At 37.4% G+C, this 15693-nt stretch overlaps 1 protein-coding gene across 1 annotated transcript in view; it reads left to right on the top strand.

Annotated features, from left to right (window-relative positions):
• Positions 1–15693, top strand: part of Asah2 (N-acylsphingosine amidohydrolase 2) — a 57334-nt gene that overhangs the window by 5584 nt on the left and 36057 nt on the right. Inside the window, exons 4-6 of the mRNA XM_076834988.1 lie at positions 5096–5272; positions 6557–6684; positions 7807–7884. Of these exons, the coding sequence (XP_076691103.1) occupies positions 5096–5272; positions 6557–6684; positions 7807–7884 (383 nt within the window). The remainder of the gene's footprint in view (positions 1–5095; positions 5273–6556; positions 6685–7806; positions 7885–15693) is intronic.

The raw sequence follows: 15693 nt of genomic DNA, 5'->3' as shown, positions 1-15693 counted from the left end.
TCCTGTACCTGAAGGGGGGTGGAAACTCTACGGGGAAGAGGGATAAGGGATGCTGATCGCCTGGGCCTTTCCTAAAGAGAAACCAGCTCAATTTAAGTTATGAGAGAGGAAGGGCTTGGAGAATTGACTTTCCTGATTTTAAGAGAGGTCTGGCTTGTGACTTAACAGGGAAACTGGGGCAAAGAGCTCTTGCCTGAGATCCCTCTCCCAGTTTCTCAGGTAAGAGGCTACCTGCCTGAGTGCCAAGAGCTACACCCACTCATCATCCACCCATTCATCATCCATTCATCAACCTAAACAACTGCCAGCCTCTACATTTATCCATTCAATCACCATCCATCCATTTATCCACCCAACCACCCATTCATTCATCATCCATCCATTTATCTACCATCCATCCACCATATTCCATCGATAGATTGATGGATCCATCCACCCATTCATCCATCATCTATTCATCCAAGAACCCTTGTTCTTAAAAGACATTATTATTTTAGAGGGTGAAATATGCTGACCACTTGCTTTTTGTAAGCACTTTGCTGGCCACTACAGGGGACACACAGCTAAGTGAGTCATACTCCATGTCCCTTATGTGTTCACCATCTAGTTGAGGCAAAAAAGGAAGAGTATTTTCAGTAACACACATTATTCTCTGGAGTAAAGTATACTGGTATATTATTTATTGATTACTGTGTAATAACTTATCTCAAAGCACAGTGATTTAAAACAACAAACATTATTATTCCACTTGGTCTGTTGGTTAGGAGTTCCAAACTGGCTTGTCTCTGTGGTTTTGGCCTCAGTTTTCTTGCAATCAAGATGATGGCAAAGAATGCAGACATTTAAGAATGAGCTTTGGGCTGGAGTTGTGGCTTAGTAGTAGAGGATGCCTAGCATGCACGGGGTCTTGGGTTCGATCCTCAGCACTACATAAAAATAAATAAACAAAATAAAGGTATCGTGTACAACTAAAAAAAAAAAAAAAGAATGAACCTTAAATTTAAGGATCAGTTTGGGATTTGAATTCTCATTGCAAGATGGTTCACTCCTGTGGTTGTTGGCAGAAAACCTCAATTACTCACTCCATATTCTGATGGATTCCTTTGGAGGGAGTATCCCAAGAGAAAGAACAAGGAGGAATACACAGTGCCTTTTATAACCATGTCTTATAAGTTACTATTACTTTCACCCTATTCTATTAAGCAAGTCACTAAATCTAGTTCATACTTACAGGTGGGAAAATTAAGCTTTAACTCTTGTAGGAAATACTGAAGAATTTTTAGAATATATATAGTATTTTAAGATCAGCACAAAGGGATTCAGGAAGTGGTAATTATGAAGACATTTTCATTGTGGAAATGACATTTGAGTGTGCAGAATTTTAAACGTTTACAATGAGAGATGACATACCATATGGAAGGGACAGCATGAACAATGAGATTTGAAAGGGAGAGACAGAGACTCTTTTCTGAGGGAACAGAAGAATTCTGTTAGGACACATGGAGTCAGGTCTTAAGATGTATCTGGATGGTGTGTTGGCTATAATGTGGAAGGCCTGGGAATGCCAGGTTTTTATTTTTTAATTCTGGGAGTGTTGTGGGATTTTATAAAACTTTTGAATGGTAATATAAACACTATTTTGATTTAAGATGATTAATCAGACAGTGATGTTTGATATGGATTGGAATAAAGTGGAGCTAGAGATAAAGACATAAATTATCAGACTTTAAGGTGCTTTTTTTTAGTTGTAGATGGACACAATACCTTTATTTTGATGTGGTGCTGAAGATTGAACCCAGGGCCTTGCCCAGCTAGGCAAGTGCTCTACCACTGAGCCTCAGCCCCAGCCCATCAGATTTTTAATATTGAGATTTTATTTGTAAGAGTCCAGTTAGGAAAACAGTATCATACTAGGTATTTAAAACAGAGGACATTTAATACAGGGGAATTTTACAAGATGTTCGAGGATTGAAAGAGATAGAAAGAGAAATTAAGGTGGCAGAAGGGTTTTTAACATTTCCTGACAATTTCTCCTATGTCATTGAGGTAGGCACAAAGATCTTAAATCAGTGAGGTGGCAGTGAGATTTCATGTGGGTAAGGGATGAAATTAAATGCTTATGAGATTTGGGGATGAATAGACATAAAAACTAACACACAATGAGCCAGGTACTGTTCTAAGTGCCAGCCTTATATTTTTATATATGAGTTCATATATATGTGTGTGTGTGTGTGATATATATATATAACATTTTAACATGGAACAAAGTTTGTTTATATAAACTTGTTTAATCCTCTAAGCAACTCTATGAGAAAGTACTGATGTTATGTCCTTAGTCAGACTGTGAAGCTAAGTTGTAGACCATCAGGTAACTTATCCAGAGTTACACTGTGAGGAACTGTCAGAGCTGGGATTTGAACTTTAGGCATTTTGGTGCCAGAGTTATTGTTATACTATACTACTTTTCTAAGGAACCAAAGAAAACAGAAGAGTCAAAGGTAGATTTTGGGGCTGGAATGGGGAGGGGAGAGGGGCTTAAAGTGTTGGTTTATAGTTTAGGTCATGCCATAGTGGGTACCATGCAACATCTCTTCCTATTTTTATTTTTCCATGCAATTTGAGACCCAGTGGGAAGGCCTTTAAATAAAACAATTTAGTTATTCCATGTTAACTCAAAGGAAGGTGTGAAAAATAAAAGTAGCTATATAAGTGCCATTAAGCTTGTCTTTAACACCTGGTTTGAGGTAGGTTCTCCATCTCAGCTTTAAGACTAATGACATTTCCAGCATGGAATGGAGATTAGAAAGGATCTCTGAGCAGTGAGGCAGGGCAGGAAAATGGGATGACTTTCTAATATTCTATATCATTCTCCCAAGAGTATCTGGGATAGGAAACGAAATGGGAATGGAAGACAGAGAAGTCAGCTACTTACATTAACATAACTGCATTGTTCTATGTTAAAATACCCTTTCTTTCAAGAAAGGGCAAATGTGCTTGTAATAATGGTTATTTGCATGCAGGATTATTCTATTATTATTTAATATATTTTATTTCCCCCCAAAGTCCTATGGGTCTGGCTTCTTACCAGAGATTATAGTTTAGGAAAAGGTACCTGCAGTTGTGGGTGTGCTATTTGTAAGCTTTTTTTGTTCAAGATTTATGGTGTGTGTGTGTGTATGTGTGTGAAACTGGGAATAGAAACCTGGGCTTCAGACATGCTAGGCAGGTGTGCCACCACTGAGCCACATCCCCATACCTCATTATGACTATCTTTTTAAGAGCTTAATTCTTGAACAGAAATGAATTAATACATTTAATACTAAAATCCCAATGTTGTAGTCTTATGAATAAATTGAGTGGGGTTAGGGAGTTTTAAAGTTTTTTACGGTTCTACTTTTCTATTACCTTCCTGTCTTAGTGCAGAATTTCAAGAACTTCAGCCTTTGACTTTAGTTCAGCTTAGTGGTGCCCCTTCATCGATTGTTTCCTCTTCTCACAGACATTTTTTTCCTTCTGCATGGTGTGGTAGTTACTGTGTAGAAGCATTTGTGGAAGCAATGAGGAGTTGAGATTGGACTTAGGGTGAAACAGAAGGAAAACAAACTCACTGGGATGGAGGATGAGGGCTGCTTGGTCAGAGGGACGTTAGTTGTGCTCTTTCATATTTCCTTCCCATAATTGCTGCTTCATGCTGCAATGTTGCTTATGTGGACATGGTAACCTAACAATTGTTCTTGGGGTCATGGAGAGGTTAATGAGGCAAGATGGTGTGCAAGATATTCTTTATGCTTTAATGACCACATGGCTAGAATGAGTAGCATCACTCTTCAGCTGAGGCAGAAGTTGCATGGCTGCCTTCATCTCTGTTAACTATGCAGTGCATAAGCTGCTACTTCCCTGTGGACTAGTGGTGTTCTGGAAGTGGATTGCACCAGCTCATGAGAGGTTGTTGTTAATTGTTAAGGAATGTTGTGGTTTGGTTGTTAAACTTTTGGCAGTTTTAAAATTGACCATGGTGGGAGCATTGACACCACAGAAATCGGCAACCATATATGAGGGCTTCCCCGCTTCCCTAGAGAGATGGTTTATCAGACACTCTGTGCCATATTCAAGGTAAACATTGCTAATGGTTGCTTTGGGTTTGACACTTTTTCTGGATCATTTTCATATTTTTCACAAAGGAGCCATATTAACACCAAACTTCGGATTGCAGCTGATTAAAGCACAATCAGAAGTAGGTACTCAGCAACATCATCAATTTTCTGTTTTCTTGTTGCATGTGCACCATACGAAGACACTAGTCGTGCACTTGCATATTAACTGACTAATTCAGTGAACATTTATCAAGAATCTTTATCTTAATTGTCTATTGCTGAAAAACAAATCATCTAAAACCATAGTGGATTAAAGTAGTAATAGTCATATATTACCACAGAAGTTTTCTGTGGGCTGGAAATCCCAGAGTGGCTGGGTCGGGCACCTCTGACTAGTGTTAGATCAGAAGTCACACATTATTTTTTCTGTGTTGTGGGGGTGGCACACAGATGTTGACTGGGGCTGCAGTTGTTTGGAGACTTGCCTGAGGTTGAGGAAATCTTCTTCTAGCAAGTCATGCTGGTAAGATGGTTCTTCTTCACGTGGACCTTTCATGAGATTACTGGGGTGTCCTTACATCACACTGGATGACTTACCTTAGACCAGTAGATGTAATTCAGAGATAGTGAATTCTTCATCTTGCAAAGTGATGCAGTAAAGTAGCTAAGAGGCCTAGCCAAGTCTCTTCACTGTGCCTGTAAGTCTTCATGCCAGATACTACATGGCTAGCTTCATATATATATATATATATATATATATATATATATATATATAAAATACCTAGGATTGTGCTTGCACATAGCAATCTATAAAATGTTGACTATTGCTATAGCTGTTACTGTTGTTCTCGTTATTGTTACTATAATAGTAAACAGAGTGAAGGGCCACATGAAAGGGGTATCAAAGGGATGGATCAGTGATTAAACTCAGGAGAGTCTTTTCTCATGCTGAGTTTGTATGTCATCCCCTTTGTTGGTTCATTTTTCTTTTTTTCCTAAAGGTCCTGAACAGACTGCAGAGTAAATACGGCTCCCTGTACAGAAGAGACAATGTTATCCTGAGTGGCACTCACACACACTCGGGTCCAGCAGGATATTTCCAGTACACTATATTTGTCATTGCCAGTGAAGGATTTAGCAATCGAACCTTTGAGTACATGGTCACTGGTATTGTGAAGGTAAGCAAAGAGTCCCTGACCCTTATTACCTGTGTTTTAGGAGTGATTTGGCGTGACACAGAGACTCCCTCTAGGATCCAGGTCTGACATAGTGTTAGTGCCTTTCTATCTTTCTCCTTCCTGACTCTCTTTGGCTTCTGGTTCCGAGCATGGACTGTTGGGCAAGAGGCACTGATTGATAGGAACAGGAGGCTTCTATGGCAGTAAGCCCCAAGCCATCTAAAGACAGAAAACACTTTGTTGGTGACTCTTATAAATTATAAGGCCTCACATGATCTGTTCCCTGCACAGAGTCACTGGAAGAGGAACTTATCAAGGACCTACAATTGCAAATAACTTAATATTTCTTCATATGTCTCAAAGAATGAAGAGGATACAATTGGTAAAAACACATCCTCATTCTCAAGTCTTCTTCAGCAGAACCAACCCCCCTGGGGACTTCTCACCAACACCCTCAAGCTCCTCACCATTCCTAGCTCAAATGCCTTGTCCTCCCCTCTCTCCTGTGCTCTGGCTACTGTTTGTGCACAGAGATCTTGTGTATGTTGTTCTTCCTCTCTCGGCCTTCCAGGTTTAGTCTCTACTTTTCCTCGCAAAGTCACCCCAAATTTCATCTGGCAAAGGCAGAATTTTCTTTACAACAGTGTTTTTCACACTGTGGCTAGCAGTGTGTTCATAGCTTGTAAAATAAATTTTGTAGGTGGCAATAAGTGTTACATGCAGAAGCACTTCAATAGAATAGATGGGAAAATATCGCAGTACATGACCCACAGTGAGGATAGAGTTTGTCTTATGTACTTTTGTCTTAGGATGCATATGTTGGTTTGTAATAAGTTATGATGAAAAATATATCTCTCACTGTGGTTTCAGTTAAAAAAAAAAAAAAAAGGAAAAACAAGTTTGAAAAGCTGCCTTAGAGGGTGGTGGGATGGAGAGGGCAGAGAGGGTGGAACACTTGTATGTTAACAAATCATGCCCCAGTGTCTTGGGAGTCAAGTCTGCCATATTGGCCATTTAAATGGCAGTCCTGAGGGCAGAGGTCACAAGAGCTAATGTACACTCTTCTTACCTACACACAGCACTTCCTCTGTCTCAGCCCTGAAGGCCCTATCTGTTTACCTACAGATGACAACAGCCATGTGGCTCTTCAGCTTTTAACCTATAGTGGGGACACCTTACAAAGGAAATTGTTTATAGGGCTCTTCTTTTACATGGACTAAGTCATCATCTCCACCAGGATGTCGAAGCTTACAACTCCCTCTTCTTCCTTCTTTTAACTTTCAGAGCATCGAGATAGCACATGAAAATATGAAACCAGCCAAAATCTTCATCAATAAAGGAGATGTCGAGGGTGTGCAGATCAATCGAAGTCCTACATCTTACCTTAGGAATCCACAGTCAGAGAGAGCAAGGTGAGGGAAATGATCAAAACAGCATCATTGCATTTCCCTTGAGAAAAGCCACAAAATCAAAAAGTTGTTATTGATGGCCATGGTAGGACCCTAGGAGAGTATGAAAGCTAAAATAATTTTAGAACACGTTCATCTAGGGCAAGCAGAAACAAAGAGTGAATATAATAACGAACTCCCAATATTTTCTTTTCATATATTTCTGTTCTTTGTTGGCGTAGGGAGCCATGGTAGATGTCTAAAGTACTCTGGGCTGTGAAATCAGGCACAAGTATTGTTTCAACTTAGCTTTATCACTTCCTAATTGTGTGACCTTTAAGAATTTACTTAATTTATTAACTCTTAACTTTGTCATCTGCAAAATGGAGACTAAAATGTGCATAACACATCTTTGTTAAATTAAAAAATAGCTGTTTTATTATGTGTTATGTAGAAGGAATCATCTAAATTCATCAGTGTGGGGCAAGGGAGAGAAGATTAAAAAATAAAAATAAAAAAGAGAATCTGGAAGGAAAAGCAAGAAATAAAACCAACATAACTAAATTAAACAACTAAAGGAGATGATTTTTTTTTTAAATAGTTGGTTACAAGGTTGTAACAGAAGAGAAGTAGTTGGCTGCTATGGCATTGTACAACATCTGTTCCAACTTGACTTTGACATTTTATATTTGCTGCATATTTTTCAATGGCTTTCAGAGGTATTGATTTTTAGAAACTAAAACCTGATTTTCCTTGAAAAGACATAAAGGAACACTTAAGTTGCAGGTATTGAATGATTTAGGTTTTGTATACTCCTGCACATTCCAAGAGATTCCATTAAAAGTTAATATAAGTAGAAATGTCAAAGACAAATCATTTTCTAAAAATCATTTTCTATATGTCATATAATATTACGTCTATTATATAAAAATATATAGCTCAACTCCGGTCAGTTTACTTAGTCCTCCTAAGGTCAATCGCGATTATGAACCATTTCCTTACTGAAGACTGAGGTATGAATGAGATTCGCAGAACTGTTGCTTTTCAAGGAATCTCACTGAGGCATCTTTTTCCAGCTTTTATTATTTGCCATACATGAGGGCTAGTCTTTAACATAGAACTAAGTATCTTTATTTCACTGACTAGGTATTCTTCAAATACAGACAAGGAAATGCTACTCTTGAAAATAGTGGATTTGAATGGAGATGACATGGGCCTTATCAGGTACTCTATTTTCTTTTTCTTCTTCTTCTTATTTTTTTAAAATCTGTCTGGAGATCTTTCCTTAATTACAGGGAGAAAAAAGAGACTAGAGTAGTACCCATAGATGCTGAAAAAAATATTGGAGTCATATACAACTGGGATCCAGTCATGGGGCTTTGGGCAAGGTTCTCAGTCTCCCAGGGCTTAGTGTGTGGCCTGTAAATTAGGGCTGATATAAGGATGACCCAGTGAGGAGTCATCCTTATATGGTGAGGCGCTCAGCATAGCTTCTGGCACATGACATAAATACTCAGTAAATGTTGGTGTTCATTACTTCATTAGATAGAAAGCTTCTATGATGTGGACAGTTATTTCTTGATAAAATAAGAAAATAACCTGACCAATCAGGCAAGTGACTACAGGTTTAACACTTTTTATATTTTCCTAAGAGGATCAAATCTAATTCAAGGCAGTGCCAATTAGGAATAGGAAGAACTCAGCACATATTTTAACATATTTTAACTGTTATATGGCAGTGACAATATATAGGAAAACGAATTTGGTTTTCTTCAAAAAGTAGGATTTTACATTCCTATGTGATTTTGGTCAGTGAAATTGGACCGACTCAGGAATTGACTGGGTGGGTAATGTTGTTCTAGACACCTTGACCTGTGGACTTATAAAAGATACAGAAATGCCCTCAGAGAAATGTTTAATAGTGCTTGGGTGCTAAAGTCAAATGGCTTGGATTTACTCTGGACTCTCATCCTTATTAACTGCGTGACTTCAGACAAGTTATGTGACTATCTCCCAGTTTTCTTATCCCTAGACCATTTTGAGCATTCTATGGGAGGAAGGTGGTTTTTGCTTTGTTAAAACATTGATAAGTATTTGAGTGATGGCAAAGGGTTGGCCAAGTAGAACCATGAAATATCTAAATGAAAGATTCTATGTGAGTAAACCTAAAAGCAAATTTTAAAAATTAAAGTAAATTAAAAGTAACCAAGTACTGAAGAAAAATAGACTATGATACATAGTTTATCACATACCCAATTTGGCTCTAAAACTAGGTGGAGTAGTTTCATGGTGATAAAGAGTTGAAGTTTCAGGGTAAGGTTGACTTGGGTTCACATCCAAGCCCTGCTGGTCGCTTACTGGCCTTATTGCCTGGGGAAAATTATACCTACTTAGACTTCAGTTATTCTATTTGAAAGTGGGAATGATAATACCATATAGGATTGTTTGGGGATTAAATGAGATAATGCATGCAAAATTCTAATGTTGTGCATGGCATAGACAACAAAATCCTTTTAGCTAAAAGACAAGGAATAGAATATAATTTGACCTCTGCTAAATAATTCCATTATTGGCATATACAAGTGCTTGAAACTTTTAGCATTGGAATTACTTTTTTGGGTATAAAATGAGGTTACTAAAAACTCCCTTATAAACTTTGCTAGGTGGGCTGACATGATAAGATTTATTCTTCCATTACAATAAATTCATCTACTGATTAATTGCCACCTAGCATTTAACTTAGAATTTCTAAATATCAGTCATGCAACTGTGTTGCTTTGGGTATGTTATGATGAATAAAACACAGTTCCTCTCTTCACGAGTCTTACAGGTTAGTGGGGTGTCTGGGGTGGGTGACAAGATAAATAGATAGGTCATCATAACATAAATCAGATGGCCAAAAGTGCTGTTATATAGGCATAAATAAATGCTATGGGACTTTGGATGATGTAGCCATGAGTTCTTGGGCGCACTGTGAAAGGTTTCCAAGAGAAAATGACATTGGAGCTGGACCTTGAAGGAGTCATGGGATTTCTCAAGGCATCATGGAGACAGTGAGTACTGAGGCGAGAGTGAATGCTAGGTCAGAGAGAAGGTGGGAAGTGTACTGAATAGGGAAGGAAGATCCAGATTGTGGTTCATGTTGGTATGGAATTTGATTAGGACATAAATCTCTGACAGGTTATGTTGAGTATACCATGTTTGTTGGGAGAAGGTGGTTTTTGCTTTGTTTTGTCAGCTTTTTCACTGCTGTGACCAAAAGACCTGACAAAAACAATTTTAGATGAGGGAAAGTTTATTTGGCTCATGGTTTCAGAGGTCTCAGTCCATAGATGGCCGACTCCATTCCTCAGGACCCGAGGTGAAGCAGAACATCATGGCAGGATGTGTGGTGGAGGAAAGCATCTCAGGACTTGGCAAGAAGCAGAGAGAGATAGAATCCCCTCACCACAGACAAAATATATACCCCAAAGACATATCCACCAATGACTCATCTCCTTACTGCCTACGGTTATCATCCAGTTAATCCCTATCAGAGTATTAATGCACCGATTAAGTTAAGGCTTTTGTAACTCAATCATTTCACCTGTAAGCTTTCTTGCATTGTCTCATACATGAGCTTTTGGCGGATACCTCATCTCTAAGCCATAACTTCCTTATAGTTTCTATTTAACCTCTTGGACTGATGTTTGATTTTATTCATGATTCCCTTTTATTAGCTTCTAAATAATTTAACAATGGGAAAAGAAAATTTTAAAAAGCTAGCTTTTTGTCCAGATGTTCTTTGCCCCTTTGTATATAACTGTATTACATATCTGGAAGTCTCAGGGTCAATGGTCAAGGTTATAGTAAAGGTTTTCCATCTGCTGTGCTTAACATCCTGCAGTAATTTTCCATTGTTTCTATAGCTGCCATATGTTATCCTTGATGTAATTGCTCCTGCAATTGCCTCTGGTTTCATAGTGATAATTACTCTTGAATACATTAAAAATGATCTAAAATATAAAGTGAAATGTGGGCTGTTAGGTAACTAAGCCACAACATGTAGGTGTCTGCTGTTAGACAGATTCCCAAGGTGTAAGGAGTTTGGAAACACAGAATCAGAATTCTAGAGCATAGAGATCATCTAGTTCAACCTTCACCTGGGGAGCAAAAGTCATGTGGCCTGCCCCGTGTCACAGCAAAGACTCCTCTTCACACTGAAACTCTACCAAAGTTCATAATTCCTTCCTACTTTTATTGTTGTTTTCCTTTCTTCAGTCAACAAGTCTGCATGAGACACCTAATATGTGCCACCCATACTTTTAGTCCTTGGAATGGTGTATTCCCTGGCCTTGGAATCCAGAACCAAATACCTTGGAATCAAATACCTATGTTTGTGCTCCTTGAATGAATCCCTTAAACTCTCTGAGACTTTTCTCCCATTTCTCAATATGGGTATCATGTCTTCTTTTTATGACGAGATTATTATTTGTTCACTCATTCATTTATTAAATCTCTGTGGAGTGTGTATGTCATGAATTGAGCTAGTCCTAGGAATACAATCATGAGCAAAATCATACATAGTTGCTGCCCTTTAGAGTTTACTGATGGAGATAGAAGGCATATAAATAGACACAAAATACAAATAAAATTACAGTTGGCTTGAGTGCTAATTTAACAAATTGTATAATAATAATAATAATAACAATGTTATATACTGAATTATAATGAGATTAAGTAGGAAGGAAGGTGTGTAGAATTATCTTGAAGAATTTTGATCATAACAGAAGATTTGAAAATGTTTCCCTGAGGAAGAGACAAAAGCTGAAGGAAGAATGGCAAAATGGGGTATAGAAAAAAACACTTAGCACAGTGGGAGAAAGATGTGTAAAAGCTCTGGGATCCTTTTGACTTATGGGAGGTCTGTATGTCTGGAGCACAAAGGACAAAGGGTCAGAGTGTTGTGAGATACAGCAAGAGATTAGATGTCACAATAAAGACTTTGGTTTTTATACTAAGAGAAATGGAAAATCATTACAGTATTTTAAGTTGGGATTGGGGTATGGACTATTGAAAGGTTAGGAACAACAGAGACTTGAGGAATGAAATAAATCTATGTGGGCAAATCTCTTTCATAGGTCGCAAAACCCTCTACTATTGTCAGTCTCTCACTTGACCTATGTCAGGAAAATATCTGTACCTTTTTGGACATAGAGAACATGTTGGGAATGTTCTGAATTCTGAATTAAAATATAGGCCAAATATAAATATAAGAAAAAATATATATACAAAATCTACTTTGGGAAACTTTGGAAGGCACCCCAGAGTCTGTCATCCAGAGGAGACAAAACGGAGCCTTGAGAAATCCTGATACATTAAGTCAGCACATGTATGAAGAAAGTATGAAGGAGGAGAACAAAACAGAGGTTTAAAAAAGAAAAAAAGAAAGAGAAGTCACCAAGCAAGGAACCCAAATGACAGCTCTGGTTAGTGGAATAGCCACTAGTCACACAGCCAGCCTGGTGAAAGCAGCCCTGAGCGGCCGGGAAGACGGGCTTGGGCTGCAACAGAACAGCCAGCATTTTGCTTTACTTCCCTTGAGTTTGCTGGAGTGGCATGAATTCCTCTTTTGCTTTCTTTTCTTTGCTTTCCGTCAGCCCTCTAAGAATCAGTATGATGTGGTTCCTATTTATTGGAGTCAGAGGGAAGGTCTCAGCAGGTCTTTGAATGATTGCTTAATTGCCTTCTATTTTATTTATTGCTAATCCTTGAATTCTTACAGAAAGGGAACCACCATTTGACCCAGCTATCTCTCTCCTCGTTCTATACACAAAGGACTTAAAAACAGCACACTATAGGGACACAGCCACATCAATGTTTATAGCAGCACAATTCACAATAGCTAAACTGTGGAGCCAACCTAGATGCCCTTTAATAGATGAATAGATAAAAAAATGTGGCATATATACACAGTGGAATATTACTCAGCATTAAAAGTGAATAAAATCATGGCATTTGCAGGTAAATGGATGGAGTTAGAGAAGATAATGCTAAGTGAAGTTAACCAATCCTAAAAAAATCATATGCCAAATGTTTTCTCTGATATAAAGAGACTGATTCATAGTGGAGTAGGGAGGGGGAGCATGGGAGGAAGAATAGACAAACTCTAGATAGTGCAGACAGGTGGAAAGGGAAGGGAGGGGGCATGGGGTTAGAAATGATGGTGGAATGTGATGTACATCATTATTCAAAGTACATGCATGAGGACATGAATTGGTGTGAACATACTTTATATACAAACAGAGATGTGAAAAATTGTGCTCTATATGTGTAATAAGAATTGTAATGCATTCCACCATCACATATAAATAAAAATATTAATTAATAAAAAAAGAAAGGGATCCTGGAAGGGCACTCTTCAAAGACATTTAAAAAATAACAGGGCAGTGATTTGTATAAGCTATTTGAATAATTTGTGTACAAACAGAAAAAATCCAATTTATGGAATTACACTAATTTATTTGAATCATATTGACTTACAGAACTCAGACGTGTCTGTGTGTTTAAATCTCCTCTACCCTTTATAACTATGACTTTTGAATTACAATGTCCATCTTTACTGCTTCTTCCACTCTACCCTGTCTACTCTCCCCTTAGTTCACTTGATCCCATTCAAATTGCAAATGTCAAAAACTTAGTGACTGCCATTCACAACACTATTTTTGACCTCTTTAAAAATCCATCTCACCTGATCTTTGTCTTCATAAATGCCTCTATTTGCATTAAATCTGGTTTATAAAGCCCTGCTGTCTGCCACTGTATCACTGATATATTTTTTTCCCTGTAAGTTGATCTGAATCTTAACGCCTTCTTCCTGCTCTGCCTCTCTTATCCGCATGCCCACGTGCTTCACCAGTGAGCACAGGCCACGGGTGTGTAGTGAGCTCTCACCCCATGTCTGATCTATTTTCACATAAGGAGAAGGTACTGGGTCAGGACTGTTTTCATGACAAGGGTGATGACAGTTGGCTGACAACAGAGATAAATCAGGCTTGTTAGATTGTTCCAAGTTTAGAAAACAAAGCCATAAAAACCAGTTGGCAGAAGACATTGGACTTGACTGTTGGAAAGTTTTAACCTGAAGAAATTTTGAAGGTTATTTTTTTTAAGGTTATATTTTTTCCAAGTATTATTATTATTATTATTATTATTGGTATTTAAATAAGATGTATTCACCATTTAAAAAAAACTTGAAAAAATATAGAAAGTAGAAAGGAAAAAAATTAAATCAAAATTATACCCCAAAATTATACCCCAAACTATCCATGGTTAATATTCAGGTAATTTTCAACTGTTCTCTTTCCTATGTGGAGCTCATAAGAAGAAATAAGCCTGCCTGCAAGGTCCTGCTGCAGAGCTGGAAGCTTATTTGGTTTTACTCACTTTGGGCACTGGAACTTCAAAATACTATGAAAATATTAACAATGTTATTTTCATGTATTAAGACAATAATGTGGTTTTTAAGTTGCTCGCCCAGTTTTGTAGTGATTCTCTGAATATCTAAAAATGATTTTTTTAATTTGAAAGATAAATATCGTTAACTCGACTTTTTGTAGGTTAGAATTTGCCATGTATATATTTTTTCCTGTCATCTTCATTCAACCTTTCTTTGTTCTCATGTTTTAAGAGTATCTCTTATGAAAACCATATAGCTCTATTTATTCATTTTGTATTCTGACTATCTTTCAATGAGTGAGTTGAGTCTATTTTCAGAAATTGTGATTATTATATGTCTGGACTTTTCTCTATCTCCCCATTCTTTGTTATTCTATTAATATTTTCTTACATAGCCTTAGACTTTTTTTTCTAAACATTTATAAAATTTTTATTTAAAATATGAGATTTTAGTGCATATATAGTTTGATGACTTTTTTCATTAGCACCTTATGAATATATTTAAGTGCTAGTTAGTATTTTTTAAATCACCATTTAAAAATTTCTATATAGTAATTCATCATAGATATTAGAAAATACTCAACCCAATTAACAATCATTGGGTATTTAGGTTGTTTACAGGTTTTTCCATCATAAAATACATTGTGATAAGAATTCTTAAATAAATAATATTTGCCAATGATTCCTTAAGCTAAATTCCTAGAAGTGGGATTGCTAAGCCAAACGAAATGTTTAAATTGTAAAACTCTTCCTATAAACTGCCAAACAGCCCTCTGGAAAGGTTTTTCTGGTTTACACTCCTACTGCAAACAGGAGCAGAATGTCCTGGGCTCTTGCCAATCATGTGTATTATCATACATTATAATAATTGCCAAGCAACAGACTCAACAAAGCCAAATTAGGATGTTTTCCTTTGAATTTCCTCAGTTCTTAGTTGGTTTGAATTAAAAAAAAAAAAAATCTTCTCAGCTATTTCCTGGTTTTGTTTTGTTGATCACTTAATCATACCAGTTAGGGCTCAAGAAATTTGATTTACATAACTTAATGAAATCCACCCAAACAAGATCTTTCTCCAAAATCCTTATCGGGAGAGGGCATTTTAAAATTTATTTATTTTTTTTATTTTTGAGGGCCTCTTTTCATTCAGTGTTTCTGAAAGATAAGAATAGCTTGAATTGAGAAAGTATACCACTTCTCTGGCACAGAGCTGGCAGACATCTGCCCAGGATGCTGCCACCAGGTTTACCTTTAATTGCAGAAGAACCCCTTTGCCTTTCTCTAAGAGTTTAGTCTTTATTCTTCGCTTCTGCTGGTTTAAAATTCAGGTTACCCCTTAGGTAGAATGCTGGGCTACAAAGTCCTTACAGTTTAACATTATCAATGAAACACCCTTTCCTCTCTTTCCTTCCTACAGTTTATAGTGGAGGTGGGGTGAGGAGGATTGTGAGGGAGGTGACAGAGAGGCGTGTTCATCAAAGCAATGAATGCCAATAACTACGACAGATAGAAGGTTTAGTCTTTATTCATTCCAGTGACTCCCACATTTGAAGATCTATTTCCTGCTTCTGCAAAGTCTCCTGTAGGTGGGGGAGTTCT

This window comes from Callospermophilus lateralis, chromosome 15 (genome assembly GCF_048772815.1).
Source record: "Callospermophilus lateralis isolate mCalLat2 chromosome 15, mCalLat2.hap1, whole genome shotgun sequence".
Taxonomy (NCBI): domain Eukaryota; kingdom Metazoa; phylum Chordata; class Mammalia; order Rodentia; family Sciuridae; genus Callospermophilus; species Callospermophilus lateralis.
Note: the sequence above shows the minus strand (reverse complement) of the source record. Positions and strands in the feature narration are given on the sequence as shown.